At 48.0% G+C, this 18,234-nt stretch overlaps 1 protein-coding gene across 1 annotated transcript in view; it reads left to right on the top strand.

Annotated features, from left to right (window-relative positions):
* DOCK5 (dedicator of cytokinesis 5) overlaps nucleotides 1-18,234 on the top strand; it is a 1,209,967-nt gene that overhangs the window by 937,606 nt on the left and 254,127 nt on the right. Inside the window, exon 40 of the mRNA XM_069617597.1 lies at nucleotides 11,361-11,465. Coding sequence (XP_069473698.1) covers nucleotides 11,361-11,465 — 105 coding nt within the window. The remainder of the gene's footprint in view (nucleotides 1-11,360; nucleotides 11,466-18,234) is intronic.

Genomic DNA, 18,234 nt, shown 5'->3' with positions numbered 1-18,234 from the left:
GCCCTTATAGGAACTCTGATCATTGGACCTTTGGACCTTTGTGTTAGAGGGCTGGTGTGGCTGATCCTCCCCCATTACCTAATTCTAAAATTGTTGCATTGTGAATTTGTTCCCATTAGTTTTAGCTGAGCAGGCTTTTCGCCCCTGGGCCCTCAGCATTCATTGGCCATAGCTGAGCCATTCTTGTTACAATTATGTTTCAAATGATGTCTGGATCTTTCGTTCCCAGAGAAAAAACACTGGGCTCTGGGTTTTCTGCTCTGAATTACTCGTATTTATGAAGAATTAAAAATGCTAGTCTGCCAGAGTTCACTGTCGTTCAAAGAAAATAATCTTCTCTTGCTGCAAGGCCTTGAGCTGCTCCTGGGTTTGTGAGGCGCATTCCTGAAGCCAGCACAAATCCCCACTGCGGCTGGTGTTCAGTGAGACAAGTGTACTTGGCTGTAGTTTTCCTGAAGCATGGCTTTACACTGTGCCATTTGATAATGCATGAATTGATGAGTTATAGTGCTGTTAGGTTAACTCATGTGAGCATCTGCAAGCCTTCAAACAGAAATTCTTCTGTTTTGCGCATTCTGCATGGTAGTACTGCTGCATCTGAGGCTAATGTAGCATGTAGGGTGCAGTGTTGGTGAAGTGGGTGTCTTTCAGGCATATTTGTCACCCATGGGCGCACTGGGGCCTGGTGCAATATGAGTGCGCTCATTATTCTTCCTGAGTTCATTCTGTTGATGTGCCTGGGGTGAGGGGGGCAGGAGTCTGCTCTCGATTTTCCCTCTTCACTTGCAAGCTATCTCCTGGCCTATTTCCCTAGAGGGTTGTATTTACTCCGGTGTGAGCGTTAACAGGGACTTGCCTTTAGCCTCTAGGCAAGGCAAAGGGAAAACCAAAAGCCTTAAGTTGAAATAAGTGTCTGTCACAGATGGCCTTAATAACCAGGAACTACAAGAGATGATTCAAGGGTTTTTATTGCAATTCCTGAAAGGAGCTCTAAGGGCAGTTGCTCATGCTCTCGTCTAGTAAAAGCAAGATCCTCCGTAACCCAGGCATCCCTACTCCCCAAGCTAGTATCTACTGCTTGTTTACTGCTATTGTCTAGTTTCGACATGGCTATCAGTAAGGGCCTGCAGGTGTCCGCGTTCTCTACCTAACCCTCCCCAAGGACTTCCTAGGTGTGACCTACACGATCCGAGGGTTAGTTCGAAGTGGTTGTGCATTTCAGACATTCAAGCACTAATCTATCGCCTTCCTGTCCAACTCCAGCCCCCCCTCTCTCTCTCTCTCTCCTCCTAAGTCTTCCTTCTCTGTTCCACTGATGTGTATCTTTCTCACTACAACCTACTTCCACCCTCCAATGGTACTTTTCTATTATTTCTCCTGCTCCTCTCCACTCTACTGCTAATCTACCCTCACTACTACTCTCTTCTACTACTCCACCCCACCTTATTCTGTCATTCTCCTTTCACTCCTGTCTACCTTGCACTCACCCCTCTACTCAAAAATACTCTCTCACCCACCCCCACCTTACATGCACACACAACACTGTACCACTTGCTCACGCCAATCAATACCTCCCATTCTCTGTAAATTGCTTCCACACTGCTGTCCATTGTCCTTCCTTCTGACCTCTTGGTCTGCCACCTCCTCCAACTTCACCCCAACATCCCACGCCTTCCTGACAACATCTTTATTCTTCCCCACCTTCTCCCATTGGTCCTCTTCCCTGGGCCAATCTCCCCTTGTCTTGCCTGCCTGGGAGGTGTTACAGATTTTAGAATGTATAAAAAGGGTGTGAAGCCCCTCCCCTTTTTGCCTCCCAGGTCTGCTAGATCTGGGTAATGGTAGTCTGTGTTGGAAAATATTTGTTTGACAGGGTGCTACGCCGTTACTGAGTGCAAGGTAGGTTTGGGTGTATTTCTGAGTCGCTTCCTTTTTTCAGGGCAACTATGAGGTATCCGTAAAAGGGGCAGTTCTGCACAATTGGGCTTACCATATCGCATCCTGTTGGGGGTTGTCTGGTTGAGTGGAAGTTCTAGGGGCTGTGTGGCGAACCAGAAGTAAGACTCGGACCAGATGACCTGATTCAACGAAAGGTCTTTATTGAAATCAAAAGAAAATTGCCTCACTCGCCCTATTGCTAAAAGGGGTTTCCCTTCCTAACAACTAAAACGTCTACAGTGCATGTGTGAAGCGGAACCCGAAGTGGAGGGGGTAGCGGGACTTCACGGCCTCGTGGCAGTCGGCCGCGAGACGGAAAGGGCACCTACATCCTGCATTTCCTTACCTGACTTCGCTGTCTCTGGCGTCGAGGGCTATGACATGGGGTCCGGGCTGGTGGCGGCGAACCTACAGGAGACGTGGGCAGCTGCGGAGCACAGACCCGCGTGGCCCGCCGAGCTCCTCTCGCCGTCAGGGGAGACGGAGAGAGAGAGACGGCTGGCTCGGTGATGCGGCCCGCTCTGCAGGAGCTGGGATGTGTTGGCTCATGTGGAGGGAGGGAGGAGAGTGGCCGGGGTCTTCCAAAGGGGGGGGGGCCTCACGGAATGACCAGGACTGGGAGCGAATTTCCCCTGACAAGCGGAAGAACCAGGTGTTAAGGAAGCCGACGGCAGCCTTTAATGGAGGCGGGACATGGCTGAATCAACCAATGGGAAGCCCGATAGACAGAGGAAGATTCCATTGGCGGGGGAAACAAGTCAATCACATCAAATAAAAGCCCGGGAACTGATCTACATTTTGTTGTTGCTTTTTCTAGTCATACGGAGAGGACGAAGAGAGAAGGAACGACTGGTGGGCCTATCCGGACACAAAGGAAACTTAGGAGTGCTAAGTTACATCCCTGGAAGGCTACCTGAGAGTGAAGTAACTTTCAAGGAGTTAATGGACTATAATTTCTTATGGTTACACTTTATTTGAATAAAGCCTTATTACAGCAAAACAACCCAACCTGGTCCGAGTCTTGATTCTTACAGCATGTCAGGATGTCAAGTAACTAAAAATCAACCCTGCGTCCTAACCTGTCCAACTAACCGCCCCGACCACTAGATGAAAAAGAAACAAAAACGGGAGACAGTGTTTTCACACTGTTGGTCATCAAATCCTCCTAGCTGCCCCTCTCCTGCAGACAACCTTCACAATAAAATGTTCGTCCCGAGACACAGTTCCTGGCCTGGGTCACCACAGGGTCTTTCAAAGGAAGAAATCAGAAAATTCCAAATCTGTCTTAGTTCCTCTGGTTACAAAGTCACTCAGTTCATGAACGTTTTTCAAGTGTTCAAAAAGGACAACTTCAGTTCAAAAAGATGTTTTCAAATGGTCATGTGTGTAATGTAAAAAGTTATAATTTATAACTAAACAACAATAAATTTAAAAAAAAATGGTTACAGAAAATGGTCACAAAGGAGTGCTCAGTTCAACAAAGGTTTGAACGCTTGGATCCAATGGGCTACTCAACTTATCTCCCTGCAACAATGCTGTATCTTAAGGCCCAACTTGCTCACTCAAGTCTTAACGCTTTGGGGTATCGTGGGTGTTACCCTGTTAAATTCACTCTGATGGCTCTCTTCGCCTTCTATATTGATATCAATCCTCGTGTCCCTCGGGACACGTTGGCCCTTGTGTAGGCTATTCACGGGTTCTCTAACCCTTGGGCTTCTTTTGTCTGTTTGCTTCCCTTCTTCCTCATGTGATTCTTCAATAAGGTTTTCTTGCCTTTTGGTATTGGTATCAGTCCTTGTGCGCTTCGGGACACCTCGGCTCTTGTGGAGGCTATTCACGGGTTCGCTAACCCTCTTATGCATCTCTAGTGGAGTTTGTGTATCTTCCTCCTAATGGGACTTCCCAATATGGCTTTAGTGGCTTTCAGTGTTCTTATTACTTTGGACACTTCAGACCTAGCTCAGGTTGTCCCTGGGCTCACTAGCTGGTGAACGATTGGGGGTTTCCACTTCCAAGCAGCGTTCAACCACCTGCCTCCCTTCTTCCTGTGCGGCACGTTGTACCTGTTCTTTTGTGACGTACCAACAGGGAGGATCGGTGCTGCTCTTATCAGTGGTGTTTGTCCCTGCCTGCCGCATTAGTGCCTCATGTTGCAGCGGGCTTCTCGGGGCCTAGTCAGTGCTTTGGGCTCTTGCCCCTTCTGCGACTCTTCATACAGGGGCTGAAGAGCTTTCACCCCTGGTGTTTCTGGTTTCGGATGTGTTTGGTGGGGTCCTGGCCCACCTTGCCCTCTCTGTGATCCCGCCTCCAGACTGCCTTTGTTCCACGTGGCAGTGGCTGGTCTGCACATCTCCTCCCCTGCCATTCAAATTGGCTTCAGTGAATCACCTCCTCCAGTCGAGGGCTTCACTATTTGTATAGGCCTCTCTGCAACAGGAGGCAATGTGTAGTTGCTTACAGGATTGAGAGTCTGCAGGTGGTTCAGCAGTGATTTCTGGCAAACAAAAAGGCCTTATAAAAGTTAGAACCTCTGTGGTCCCCCTATAAGCGAGAGCACAATCATTTTGCGAGAAGACTCTGTCCTCTCTAAAAAGAGATCCTACATCCAAGCCTGTGTCTCTGCACAACTCGCCAAACTTTTCAAAATCTGCAAGGAGCTGGCCAATCCTGCTGCAGTCTCTACCTCTCCTGTTCCTCCCAGGCCCTCTGCACAGCTTTGGCTTCTCTTTTCGCCACAAAACCTCAGGACATCCTGCCCACCCTCTCTTCCTCTTCCTCTACCTCCTCCTTCTTTCTCCTCCTTTTCCCTGTTCACCCCTAACAATGATTCTAGACAAATCTGAGCTATGAAAGTCTCGTCAAAGCAGGTTCTCCCCTGCTCATCCAGAACCCTCAAGGACCACATTGACACCCTTGCTCCAGCCTTGCCCAATTTCTGCAATCACGCCTTTGCCACTGCAACTTCCCCTCCCCCTTTAAGCACTCCCTTGTTAACCCCGTTCTAAAGAAGCCCTCAGCCGATCCGTCCTCTCCAGCTCGCCCCATCTCCATCACTTCTTTCCTGGGCAAACTCTTGGAAAAGCGTGTGGCCATCTCCCAGCTCAATCTGCATACTGAATCTGTTGGTAGCCTCCATGACCACCAGTCTGGCTTCAGAGCTGCCAGAAGCATGGAAACTGCTCTCCTGAACACCCGTGAAGACCTGCTCTCCAATCTTGACTCTAACCTCCCTTCTGTCCTCGTTCTCCTCAATCTATCCTCTGCTTTGGACACTGTCAACCATGTCATCCTGCTCAAACGTCTCAGTGACAACCTATGTATCACTGATCAGGCCCTGGCCTGGTTGACCTAATTTCTCAGAGACCGACTCTCTCAGGTCCAACTGGGGTCTTTCGTCTCTTCTATCGCTCTCTCTACTTGTGGTGTTGCCCAGGGGTCTAACCTCTCTTCCTGGCTGTTCAACCAATACATGCCACCTCTCGCCCACTGCATCGCTACTTTCTACTCCAATTTTCAGTGTTATGTGGATGACATCCAGCTCCCTTTCAGGCTCCCCTCAGCCACCTCTGCTCCTTCTCCCATACCAGACTGTCTGGCCGCAATTGAGGAATGTTGTGCCACCAATGATCTCTACCTTAATGCCAGTACGTCTGAGATACTCCTCATTGGGACACCTGCTCCCTCCTTTCCTCTGTCTCTCTCTGTGGCCACTGACTCTGGACACTCTTCCTGCTCCTTCTTGTGAGGCTAAGAACCTTGGTATCATCTTTGACTCCACACTCTCCTTACATCTCTAGCGTCTATAAGAAATCAAATGATCAGCTGCACCTCCTCAGAGATATTCTTCCTTTTATCACTTTCCCCCAGAAGCTCACGGTCTCCAGAGCTCTGGTCCTCTCTAAGCTGGACTACCTCAACAGCCTCTTTCTAAATCTGCCTGCCTCTACTCTCCGCCCTCTACAACTCATCCAGAACAGGACTGCAAGACTTTTCCATGGCCTCAAGCCCAGGGATCGTATCTCTCCAACCCTGAAATCCCTCCATTGGCACCCAGTGGCTTCAAGGATCAAGTTCAAGATCCTCTGCATTGTCCACAAGGCCTTCTGGGGACTGCGACTGCAATACCGCCAACTCTCTCTTTGGAAATATCTTCCTACTCAAGCACTTCGCTCCTCCACCTCCAACTCCTTGAGGGTCAGTCGCTTCTCCAAGCAATGAGTTGGGGGTAGATCTTTCTTTGCTGGCACCTCCCTCTGGAACAGCCTCCCTGCCTCTCTTGAAACTTGAGCAGAACCATTTATGGTTCCGGAAGCACCTCAAGACCTTCCCTTCCTCTTTGCTCTTGCCTTCTCTCTTCCTCTCCCCTGCTGATCTCCTGTCTGATACTGCACTGGTTACCTGGCTTCCATCTGAATTCGGGCCCAGGCCCCTGCCCGCCCAGTCGCACATCCTCACTGCCTCCTGACAACCCCTGCACTTGGGTCTGTATCTGTAACCTTACAGACCCCTTACCTTCACTTATTTGACACCTGCTGTCTGCACTTTATCCCTCGCACTTGTACCTGTTGGCTGCACTACTTGTTGTTTTTGATCCCTTGTACTGCACCCGCCCATCCTCCCCTTCCCCTGGCACTTTTCCCCTCCCCTCTTCCCTGCACTTTCACAATCTCAATGTCACTAGGCCTAGTAAGATCGTTGTCTTTTGTCCTCCCTCTGTTTCCCCTCCCTTGCCTCGTCGCCACCTTGAAACACTTGTGTATAGGCGCGTTATAAATGCCATATCATATCATACCTGCCTTGGACATTTTTCCTGTACCCAGTTGGGGTTCTAGGCCACGAACTAGAATTTTACCTGTGATATGAATGTTTCTTTAAAGTCGTAGTCTCAGCTTCTTGAAATGTGACTACATTACTACACTGTCTGGTTTTAATGAAACAAAATATTTTTCCAAGAAGTATTCTGCATTGGTAACTGTTTCTAAAGTGTACCTAGATTATTTTTAGTGGCCGCTTGGTGTGTTTTAAAATTGTTTTCCACCTTCTTTCCCTGTAATCTGCGCATTTGTATTCTCCAGATCCGAGGCCCTATAGGGACATAAATACTGTGATATGTAAGTGTTGGCCAATAAACCCTATTGTGACCTTTTTAACTGTGCTATAATGTACGGTTCCTTTTCTTCCCACCTGTTGTCTTTGTTGTGAACCTACCACCAGGTAGTGGGCCCGGAAAATAAAATGGGGGTCGTTTGTGTTTTGTAGGACAATGTGCTGTTTATGTCCCAGTACTAGGTATGTTTAACTGTGTTAAAGTGCCTGGTTCCCTTTTTCTACCCCCCACTTCCTGTCATGTGTACCTATCCTTGGATGGTGGATCCCTGTTTATTTATAGGGGTGAGGCCAGTCCTCAGCAACATTTACTCTTTTTACAATATAGTGTTTTTATCCTATGTCTGTTATGTGTTGAAGTACTTATTTGAAATCACAGTTATATATGTGTCTCTTTCAGTTCACCAGTGTGGCGTATTTTCTATGGATAGGTGTGTGGAATCATTTTACCTTTGTGTCATTCTAATTCCCCCTCAGAGTTACCCTGACTGCTATTACCTTCCTTAAAGAGGGGTTTGGCTTTCTTTTTGGCTGGGTGCTTTTGTCCCACCTTAGGGTTTGGGATTGTACAAACAACTGCCTTAAAACATTCCTTATCGAGAGCGATCAACAGCAAATCAAAAAGGTGTTTATGGTGTGAAATTTCCCAGCACTGATTATCTGTGTTATTTGCCGCTCCAGCCATTATCCCTGTTCTTGGCCCGTAATTGATGAAAGGTGACAATGTATAGCACCCAGCTTTGTTTAAAACATGGTCCCTAAACTCAGACATGTTCCCACTGACATACTATTGAATGAAATGTAGCATTCAATCAAGATGGTGCTTTGCTCAGCCCAAATTCTGAAAGACCTAGACTGGCGGCTGAGTTCTGTACCTCATAGGGTTCTATTGTACATTTCTGGCCCCCAACCTTCATCAGCCAAGCCATCTTCCATTTCACTCAATAGCTAGAAATCTACTTCTTCTGCAAACCATTAAACTAGGTAACAATTTCTTTTGCCAATTCTCCCATCTTGAACAGCAACTTTTCCTATCTCTGTGAAAGTATGCATTTTATTCTATGGCTGTCTATGGCCTTGGGAGTTGTCGGTTTTGGTTTGATAGAACTATATATAAAATTGTGCTGTCCTACAAGATAAAGACAGTTTTCTGGAGTAAAATGCATGCTTTTGACCTAATTTGCATGCCTAGAATTCATTGCTCAGTGGCTCTGAACTGGAGATGAACTTCCTTGATGGCTACTAAGTGGCATGTTAGCTGAAATGGGCTATTCTGCTCTCATAGTTCAGGTAGAAAGGATTTGTGTATGGATTCTAAACCCACCATAACATAGAAAGTTCTCTCTCTCTCTCGCTCTCTATATCTATATATATATATATATATATATCGATGCACCAGGTATCGTCATTAATCCCCAGGGGGAGGGAATCCTTTCCCGTGAGGCCAGGGAGGTGCGGCCACTACCCAATAATCCCACTATGGGTTGAAACTCTCCTTCTGGGGACAAGGATGATCACATGGGGTACAGCCAGTTGAATAATGTCACACTCAACATCCCCTAGCCCCGCCATCCGTTCCAAACCACTTCCTTGAGAGTAGGTCAATGTATTCTGTATTACTGCCAAGACAGAAATTACCAGGGCGAAGCAGAACACAGGAGACATGAAGATAACTGACTGTGCTAGTAATGGTACAAGGTGAGGCGGAGGAGGCATAAAGATCAAGGTGCCCGAAGAAACAAAGGATTTTGACCATCCGCCAAGGAGGGACTGGAAACAATATATAAAAAGAGACAATGGACTGAAGAAGTGGTCAAGCCCAGCCGGGAAAGGCAGCAAAGGTGGAGACTGTCCCGAGCAGGAGTTTCAAACCTGGACGGCAGGTCTGAGGAAGAGGAGAGTGGAGGACGCAGGCGAGCAGCTAAAAGAGTTCTCTGGGGGTCTTGCTGGAACAGACCAAGACCCGAGGAGAAGCAGAGCTGAGCAGAGCTGTGCACGAGGACATCTACCTCATCGCAGTGGCAGAGGGAGAAGTCAACTGGAACCCAGAGACGAACTTGGGACTTTACTGATGCATGGAGAGAGTGGCAAGATAAACTCCAAGTTTGAAAGATATGTAAAGGAACTCTCAAATAGCAGCAAAAGGTAGTCATTCTTCTTATGGGGAAACTAAGTCTCTTCGAGTACACTTTAGTCGGTCACCCTGGCCTTGTTGTCAACTATATTCGAGAGTGCAGATCAATACCAGGAGAAGGGAGTTATTCAACTGGTCCAGAAAGTTGAGTTGTACAAGATTTTTTGGCACTACAAGCAAGGGGAAGGGGAAGGGAAAGGGAGTCATTCCCTCTGTCATCCTTTTTGTAAGAGAACATTTGGGAACAGCAGCCGTATAATCTGGAGAAGGGAGTCATTCTCCCAGAGATGGAACTTTATGTTGGACCTTCTTATTCTTTAGTTGTAGTGTAAGGGATATAAGTAGGTTGGGACACGGGACGGTGCAGTTTGATTTTGATGGACATTCTGACGGGTCCTTTAGTATTAGTTTGAGGCAGGGAAACCCCTCTTGGATATAGGGATAGTGAGGATGTCTTGTACTATAAATAAAGGTTTATAGCAACCAAAATGCCACCCTTGTGTCAGCTTTCTTCAACACCCATATCTCTGCTCTCCCTACAACATTCAAGGCTATACTCTAGAGGGGGCAGCAGGGTGGAAACATATTCAGAGGACCCTTGTAACCTAGGTGTGGCTTGATCTTCCTGATCCCTAAAGATAGGTTCTAAGAAATCCTTCCAGCGCTTGCACCCTTCACATTCCTTCTCCCTAGCTGCGAGTACTCTGAGTGAACTAGGTCCCGAACACTTCTCCACGATTATGTCTGGGCTTCTGAACTCATTTGTAGACACATGTTTACAGGCGTTTTTTATAGGCTTATAAAACCTGTGCGCTATGCTCGTCCCTTAATAATAGGACAACAGCCTCCCTTCAAAGATGGCCGCATGTGTGGCAGGACATGAAAAATGAGAAGACTTGTGCATGCAGTTTTCATCTTGCCCCTCCAACCCAAAAGTAAACTCTGCTACAGACATGAGTCAGTAATAGGGTGGTAAGCGGGCATGTTGATTTTTATCTGAAGCCTGCAGCTGTTGGTGGGGAGACCCGCCACAAGAAGCAGTGGACAACAAAATGGGAAGGGGACAGACCTCTCCGCCTGGTCTGCCAGCCATCAGGTGGAGCCACCTGCTTCACACTTAAATTATGCTGACAAAGGTTTTAAACAAGCACTCCCTTTACCACTAACTATAAAGCAACCCGAAAGGGCTTGAAACAAAGATGACCTTTAGAAGCAACTGACACTACAGAGCCACCAGAGATCCCAAAACAAAAGGAGTAAATTCCATCCACTTCCCTTCCACCCCACTCCACCCACACAGAGGGAAAGCTTGGCGACTAAACGCAGGTTCTACTACAACACATTAAAGTAAAAATGATATATGCTGGAATTGCTCAGCATATATATGTTTTCTAAAACACTGCGTGCTCCCCAGAAACCATTGTCACCAATATGCATTGTTCACCTTACCCAGAGGCCCATTTCACCCCCAATCTCCAAAAGTAACGAAATCCCGCTAAAGAAGGTCTGCTACTTATAACATGATTGAAACATGTTGCAGATGTTTGCATACACACATGCAGAAGGGGAACTTCTGTGAAATTAAGTTGGTATATATTTCACTAATTCTGGAAATTGCAGATTAATGCTTTTATACAAATTCTTACTGTGCCGGATGTGATTGGGGAACACTGAGGCACTGATGGAAATACCTGAGGTGCCCCTTGTCGTTAAACCATGACCCTCTGTTTTGTTTTGTTATGCGATTGCTTATTCAGGAATGTTATGTTTATTCACTGAAAAGCTGTTCGGGATGCCCATATATAAACACAAATGCAGTATCGAAGTATACCTACTGCCATAAGAACAGAATTTAGGGTCATGATGAGACAATATGCAGTGCCATTGGGGCACTGCTATGGGGGATGCGAACTGTATAGCTATGAATCCAAACCACCAGTAATGGTGTCAGCAGTTACCCGGTTGGGTCTCCTCCATTTGTGTTGTGGTTATTCTGTATATTCTAATAAACAGTCTATTCTTATGTTTGCGAATCCATGCTAATGCACAATAAGTAAACGCCTGTCAGCATCGCATTTGAATGTTTTTAACCATACATTTAAAAGAAGAACCTGTTTACCGAAGAATGTACAGCCTTTTTATGGGTAGCCTGAACTCAATATCTTGATTCCTCTCTTTCCAGAAGAAACAGGCCACGTTCTACGAAAACATCATGAAGTGCATGCGACCGCCTCCAGAGTATTTTGCAGTTGGGTACTATGGACAGGGGTTCCCTGCTTTTCTTCGGGTAAGAAGCCAAAGGATGGAGAAGTTACTTGGCCTCTTCATGCATGGACACCTCTAGGGTTGCATACCGATACCTGGGTACAGTAGAAATGAGCACATATTTCTGAGCTAATATGTCACCAGCCCTCAGGTGTATGTTGAGAAGATATTAATTAATTCCCCTTGAACTCCCATTGCCCGGCATTTAACCACACAGATTGGAATCACTCCAGCTGAAATCACAACCTTTAACTGCACAACTGTATTGACATGTCATGCTAGGACTTGAGTTTTCCAGCTGTTGCACTTTCAGTTTGCCTATCAATGGTAAAGAGCCTGTTTGTGTGCTCACTCAGTCCAGCATACTCCAGACATGTGGAGGGTGGGCACTACAGTATAGAAACCAATCTCCCTTTCCTCCAGGTACCTTATTTCTCCAGCATGGGGTCTGGCATGGATTCACATACTCATGTATAATCCCCGTCATCAGGCTGGGGATCCTCGGTAAAAGAAAAAACAGTTTCACTTTCACTTTAAAACATTTCTCCACTAAACCAATCACTGTCCTCTGCGTCATACTGCCTCCATCCAATGACAGTCCTCTGCCTAAGCCCCGCCTCTGGCAGCCATCTTCAGATTTTTACTGCACGCTTCAGTACTGGGAGTCCTCAAGTTGCTCTCCGAGCTATTTAATACTTTTTTTCCATGGAAATGTTCTATTTTTGTTCCATCAGAGACGTGTGCTCCTATCTTCATCGGTCGGCAACGAGCATCCTTTGTCGGTGAAGTTGCCCGTCCCTCAAGGGCGGTTGTTCGACAAAGTTTCTGGAAGGCCGTTTTGGGCCTACTTTGCGCCCACTGCCCATGATGGAGGAGAAAAAGGAGTGAAGGACACTTCAGGCCCTGCACCCAATGCGGACTAAGGAACATCTTCGTGGAGGACAAACATCAAAAGTGTCTATACTGCCTGCACCCTGACCACAATGAGGATGGGTGCGAGATATGCCTGGGCTTCTCGAAGAAGACTTAGAAAGACAGGTATAGCAGGCTGGCGGCAGCATGGCTCAAGTGGAGCAAGGCCTCTAACCCATGCTCTGAGCAGGATCATGCCTCACCCAGGACCGGTCGGTCTGAGGTGCAGTCGCCCTCCAGGAGGAGGTTGACGTCCTTTGAGGACACCCCATCCGTGGTGGTCCAAGACAAGGCCAAGAGCCACAAGACCGATTTCGCCGGGTTCGCTGCTGATAAGGGTCCCAGGTCGGATAGACCGCGATCACCGTCTGCCTCCTTAGCCAGCTTGCCATCGGGTTCCTCCTCAAAGAGGAACTCCTCCACCTGGCCAGGTTACGGGTGAAATCAAGGCCAGAGGAAGAGAAGACCTCACAGGCTCATCAGTCGCAGCAGAAGACACTGTTTTTTGCTTCGTCGACATCCTCTGGGGTGACTGTTACGGCGAGTGGTACTGACCCAGTTCGGCTGGTCCCTACAGTGCAGAGTATCCCTGTCGCCCAGGTGTGACACGGCTGCTGAGGCAGTGGCGAAGGCTGCAGGCACCCCTGGGAGGGAAAGGCACCGGGTCTCGTCCCGGTACACCGCCCTCAGAAGGAAAAAAAGGGGGTGAGGAGGCCCAAAGCAGTCCTCCAAGCTTTACATTCAGCCAAAAGACATCTCCTCTACGGAAGATGACAACGAAGCGTCCGTCCACACAGTCCGCGAGGAGGACAACGGCACAGGGCTGAACACTCCCATCATTCCCTCTTCAGCCGAGAGACATATCCATGGACATCCTGTCAACTCTCCACACCCTAGTGATGGAGATCTAGCAGGGGTTGCCTCCGACACATGTTGTACCGCAGGCCCCTGACCAGCCTCTACGTAAGAAGAGGAAGCATCACCCAACGCTGCCGCATCAGCCTCCTCTACCACGTCGGGACCCAACCCCACCAGTGGACCCGGCTACATACACAAACACTGGTACTGAGACGGCCACAGAAACCGACGAGGATGTGTGCTTTGTCACGGCAGAAGGCAAATTGCTGCACCTGGATGCCCCTCAGGAGGATCACCTGGGTGAGGAGTCTTCAGGGAGTGGGAGTGTGACACCGGATGGAGGGACGTGATATCCCCTTCCCTGCAACACCTTTACCCCATCCTACCAAGTAGGATATTTAGGAACTCTACCCCACCCCCCTTTTTACAACACAAACACTTAAAAACAGACAGTCCGCGATGACGGAAAACAGACTAACACCCGAGCCGTATACCTGACGTGTCCCAATACAATGGTCAGGCAATTACTGACCATCACACACCTAACTTGAATTAAGCTTCCCCACAAGGATAAAGGGCAGAGCATGAGAGCATGCTCTGAGCGAGGCAAAGCACATGAGGAAACAGCCGTTACGAGATGGCAGTTTACAGGGAGAAGAAAGATGGCAAAACAGAAGGGGATCGCAAGGAGGGAAGTTCCCTGGACCTTTTCGACAAGGAACCATTACTTGCTTGAAACCTCGAATATAAAAAGCGCAGGACCAGGAAATCAGGCTGAAGAATCCTGCATTGTGTGTCGGAGGTACCCGGGGCCCTCCTGCGTCAATAATCAAGGTGGGAAGATGCGCAAGCCGCTGTTGTACTGTCCTTGGCTCCAAGAACAAAGCAGCATCCGTGAAATCAACACAGCCGGTGAGTTGGGGAGACCGATACAAGACCCTTCTGTGTTGAAGCCAAGGTTGCAAACGGCAACATTGTATGGCGAGCGCTGGAAGGAACACTGTTAAAACGTGTGCAATGAAGGACGCAAGTAAAGTTGAACGGCTGATGAGTGATTGAACTTTTACAGCAAGATAAACTACCCTTGATAGAGTGGTCCGCCACCGCGTGGGTGCTCAGTCGAAAGTCTCTGCAAGGTATCCATCTGAGAATTGGCAAAGTGAAAGTGAGGAAGAGAGCCTATCTAGAAGAGAGCGAGTAATTGTGAATCGAAGTGGTCCTGTGGCGGGTTGAGCAAAATCCTGCATACAGTCAAAAGTCTTACATTTCTGAAGTAAAGAAAGCTTGGAAAAGTAGAGAAAGTTAGTCCGAGCCCGGCAGAGGGAGATCATTTGAAAGCTTTGTGTTAAAGTGGGTCTGAGCCCAGCGGAGGGGGGGGTAACGGGGTGAATCCAAAATCATCCAAGAAGTTGTACATGAGAAATCCTAAGGAGAAACTTGTGAATGTTTGTCGCATCAGACCCTCTGAAGTAAGAGACTTTGAATGGCATAGAGACTTTGGCACAGAAGGCCCTGATACTGAGATTTGAACTGCATCCTCATGCTAGAGAAGCCAGAGACTGTGCTCAGCTCGAGTGTGCTGGCTTGTCCTGTGCTGAAAACGTGGGGAATTTAAGCCAAAGGCTTGAATATCCTAAAATATCATTTCAAGAAACACTTTTCTTTTGCATAACATTGTTTCCCACACTATTTGTTTTTAGACGAAAGGATTGGCAATAGGTTTATTAGTATAGGCCCTTTTATTTTGACAGATTCCTCTAGTACTACGTTATTATTATTTGATGGTCGTAGCTTGCTCCCATCTTTAGATTTAGGATTAGACAGGCGTTTTTCAAACCCAATTGAAGTTCAATAAACGCCTTATTCCTTCGTTACATTATCTTGTCCTGATAACGGCCGGGAGCTTTGGTACAAGCTGGGCCCTATCCTGGAATTCCTTCCAGAGGACAAGAAAACTGAGGCTCTCACCCTCTTGCAGGAAGGAGAGGTGGCGTCGGACCATGCCATCACGTTGGCACTATACATCGCTCACTCGGGCTTATGGGAAATGGTGTTTGCCTTTGTCAGCAGGGATGGCCACTAACTTTTTCACCAAGACGGTCATGCAAAGGTGCTGGACATGCCGTTCAACAGCGAAAATCTGTTTGGGAAGGCGGTGGATGAATCCCTTCAAGCCATAAAGACGGACACAGAGATGGCACATACCCTGGGCACTCAGCTGCAACATTGCTTGTCGTCTTTTTTCGCTCCTCCAGGGGGAAATGGAACAGATCATCCAAGGGATTCTCCACCTCGTACAGACAACCTCCCAAAGCCTCCCCGCAGGAACGCTACAGGGGTCACTCCCAGGGCTCCGTTAGCGGAGGCGAGCATCGCCGTCACCCACAGGGCAGGGCACCAGCTCCCAAGCAAGCCTGTACCTGCCAAGACGTCGGGCCCCCACTCATGCACCCCGGTCGGAGGCCGGCTGACGGGCTTCATCAGCGAGTGGAAAAAGATCACCACCGACAGGTGGGTGCTGGATGCTCTCGCCCAGGGACAAACCTTGGAGTTCCATCGCAGGTGCTGTCTTATTCCACTGGTTCCCCGTCAGGAGCAGCACATCCCTCAGCTCCTGGAAAAGAAGTGCGAGTCATGTTATGGAAAGGGGTGATGGATTTCGTTCTGCAACAGCTCTGGGGCTCCCAAGTCTATTCCAGACACTTTCTGGTCAGAAAGAAGACAGGGGGGGTGGGTTGAAGACCCATCCTAGATCTATGCCGTCTGAGGATTTCTTGACGACGTTGGACCTAGAGGATGCATACTTCCATGTCCCCATCCACAGGAAACATTGAATGTTCCTACAGTTTGTGGTACAAGGCCAACACTACCAGTTCAAGGCTCTACCATTTGGCTTAAAGTCATCTCCAAGAGTGTTCACAAAAGGCCTGGCCCCGCAGCGGCTCGTACGCACACTCTAAAGCTGGCAATCTCTTTCAAGGTGTTCCCAAAACAAACTCTCATATTACTCCATCTCACCAGAGGTACCTAATAGTAAAGGAGAATTCAACCTTCACATAGATGCATCTCATTAATTTGAACCAAACTTTGTTTTATTCAACATAGCATTGAAAATATATCAATCATAAAAGCATCAATGTCCTGTGCTTCATAAAGTGACCAGTGCATCCCACCATAAAAGTGACTTGTGCTCCTTGTACATAATACGGCAATTGAAATACATCACAAAATATTTCTTTTACACAAACAATATATTCTAAAAAAAATCCTATCTCGAATTGTCCACAATTGTACATTTAATAATTAAATTATTGGCGAAGTCTTAGTCTTGGGTGCATGTGGAGGCACGGTTCTCTCCTGCCCCAATAACCATTAGTTTGTTGTTACTCAACCACATCAGTGTGGGTGTTCATATCTAAACCCAACTTGTTTCGTTCCTTGTCTGCACTATACCACATTTTATAGGAACTTCTTCGTGGACAATTTTTTTTTTTTTAAACATGCAAAAACCTACGCGGCCTAACACCTATCGACTGGTTAAGTAAAGCTCAAGTGCTTAGTGGACACTAGATCTTCTTTCATGAATCATACAGTTGTATGGGGTATACACCCAATGACTTCTAGTCAGTATTCTTAAATGCCATCAAGGATAGGTGTTTAGATCAGTCAACACCACTACTTGAAACTGTGTGGTTAGGCACCAAAGTTGCTGCAGAATCGATAGTTTCTGCGCAAAAACCTAGTGTCCAGTCTGAAGTTGCGAGTACCCAACTCTTTACAGTGATGATCTAGTTCTTGAAATAAATGGATTCGATAGTTCAGCCACGTGTTATCGCTCTATTTGTGCTATTCTTCTCCTACACGTATACCTGTACCTGGATTTGGCTGATAGGCGCCCGGTCCTGGGAACTGGCCGACGAGCACACGAAATAGACCGTCCGGCTGCTGACGGAGCTGGGGTTCTCTAAACTATCTGAAGTCCTGCTTAATGCAATCGCAGAACGCACTGTTCTCGGCACCAGACGCAACACAGTGGCCTGCTTAGCATCAGCCTCGGACGAAAGGCTAGCAGCCATTCAAAGGAAGGTGCAGCGACTGTTGTCGGCGAAGAGGGCCACAGTTCGGGCCATCAAGTCGTTGCTGGACATGTCGTCTTCCTACATCTACCTCATCCATTTCTGCAGGTTGCAGATGCAACCCATACAGAACTTCTTGGATGCACGTTGGATACAAGTGTCTGGGAGTTTTGCAGACAAGATCCCCCTCAACGAGGCGTTCCGGTGGGCGATAGATTGGGGAGGGGGTGCTCCCACTTCGCCCAGGGGATGGGATTTCAAACACTGCCATTCCACGAGACATTCACCACGGACGCCTCTCTGGAAGGTTGGGGGGGGGGGGCTCACTCTGGACGTCTACTACACGCCAGAGCTTGGTGGCTTCCTGAACAGAAGGATCTGCACATCAACATCCTGGAGCCACGGGCAGTGTACTGGGACCTCGAGTCTTTCCTACCATCTCTGAAGGGCAAGGTGGTGAGGATCTTCACGAACAACACCACTACCATGTTTTACATCCAGAAGCAAGAGGGCACTCGATCCCCAGTGCTCTTCAAGAAAGATCAGGGATTGTGGCACTGAGCCATCGGACAGGGAATGTTCCTCGCCGTGCTTCACCTGGCAGGCATCAAGAACACCATTGCAGACTCCCTCAACAGGGAACTGCGCACCTGCCATGGGTGGGAACTTCTTCAGGATCAGGTGGACCATCTGTTCATCAAATGGGGCAGACCCCCGATCGATCTCTTTGCCACCGCAACAAGTTCGCCAGCAGATTCCGCCAACCAAGGAGCATAGGGAACGCGTCCTTCCCGTGAGAGGGTCTGTTTCTGTACGCTTTTTCTTCAGTTTCCTCTCCTGCTACGCGTGATCAACCCACTCAGACAGTGCCAGTGCAGGAAGATACTCATCGCCCCGGCATGGCCAAGGCAGATTTGGTATGCAAACCTTCTCAGCCTGTCAGCA

This window comes from Ambystoma mexicanum, chromosome 10 (genome assembly GCF_040938575.1).
Source record: "Ambystoma mexicanum isolate Mex_15411 chromosome 10, UKY_AmexF1_1, whole genome shotgun sequence".
NCBI classification, from domain to species: Eukaryota; Metazoa; Chordata; class Amphibia; order Caudata; family Ambystomatidae; genus Ambystoma; species Ambystoma mexicanum.
The sequence above is the reverse complement of the archived record's forward strand: the minus strand, read 5'-3'. Positions and strand labels throughout refer to the sequence as shown.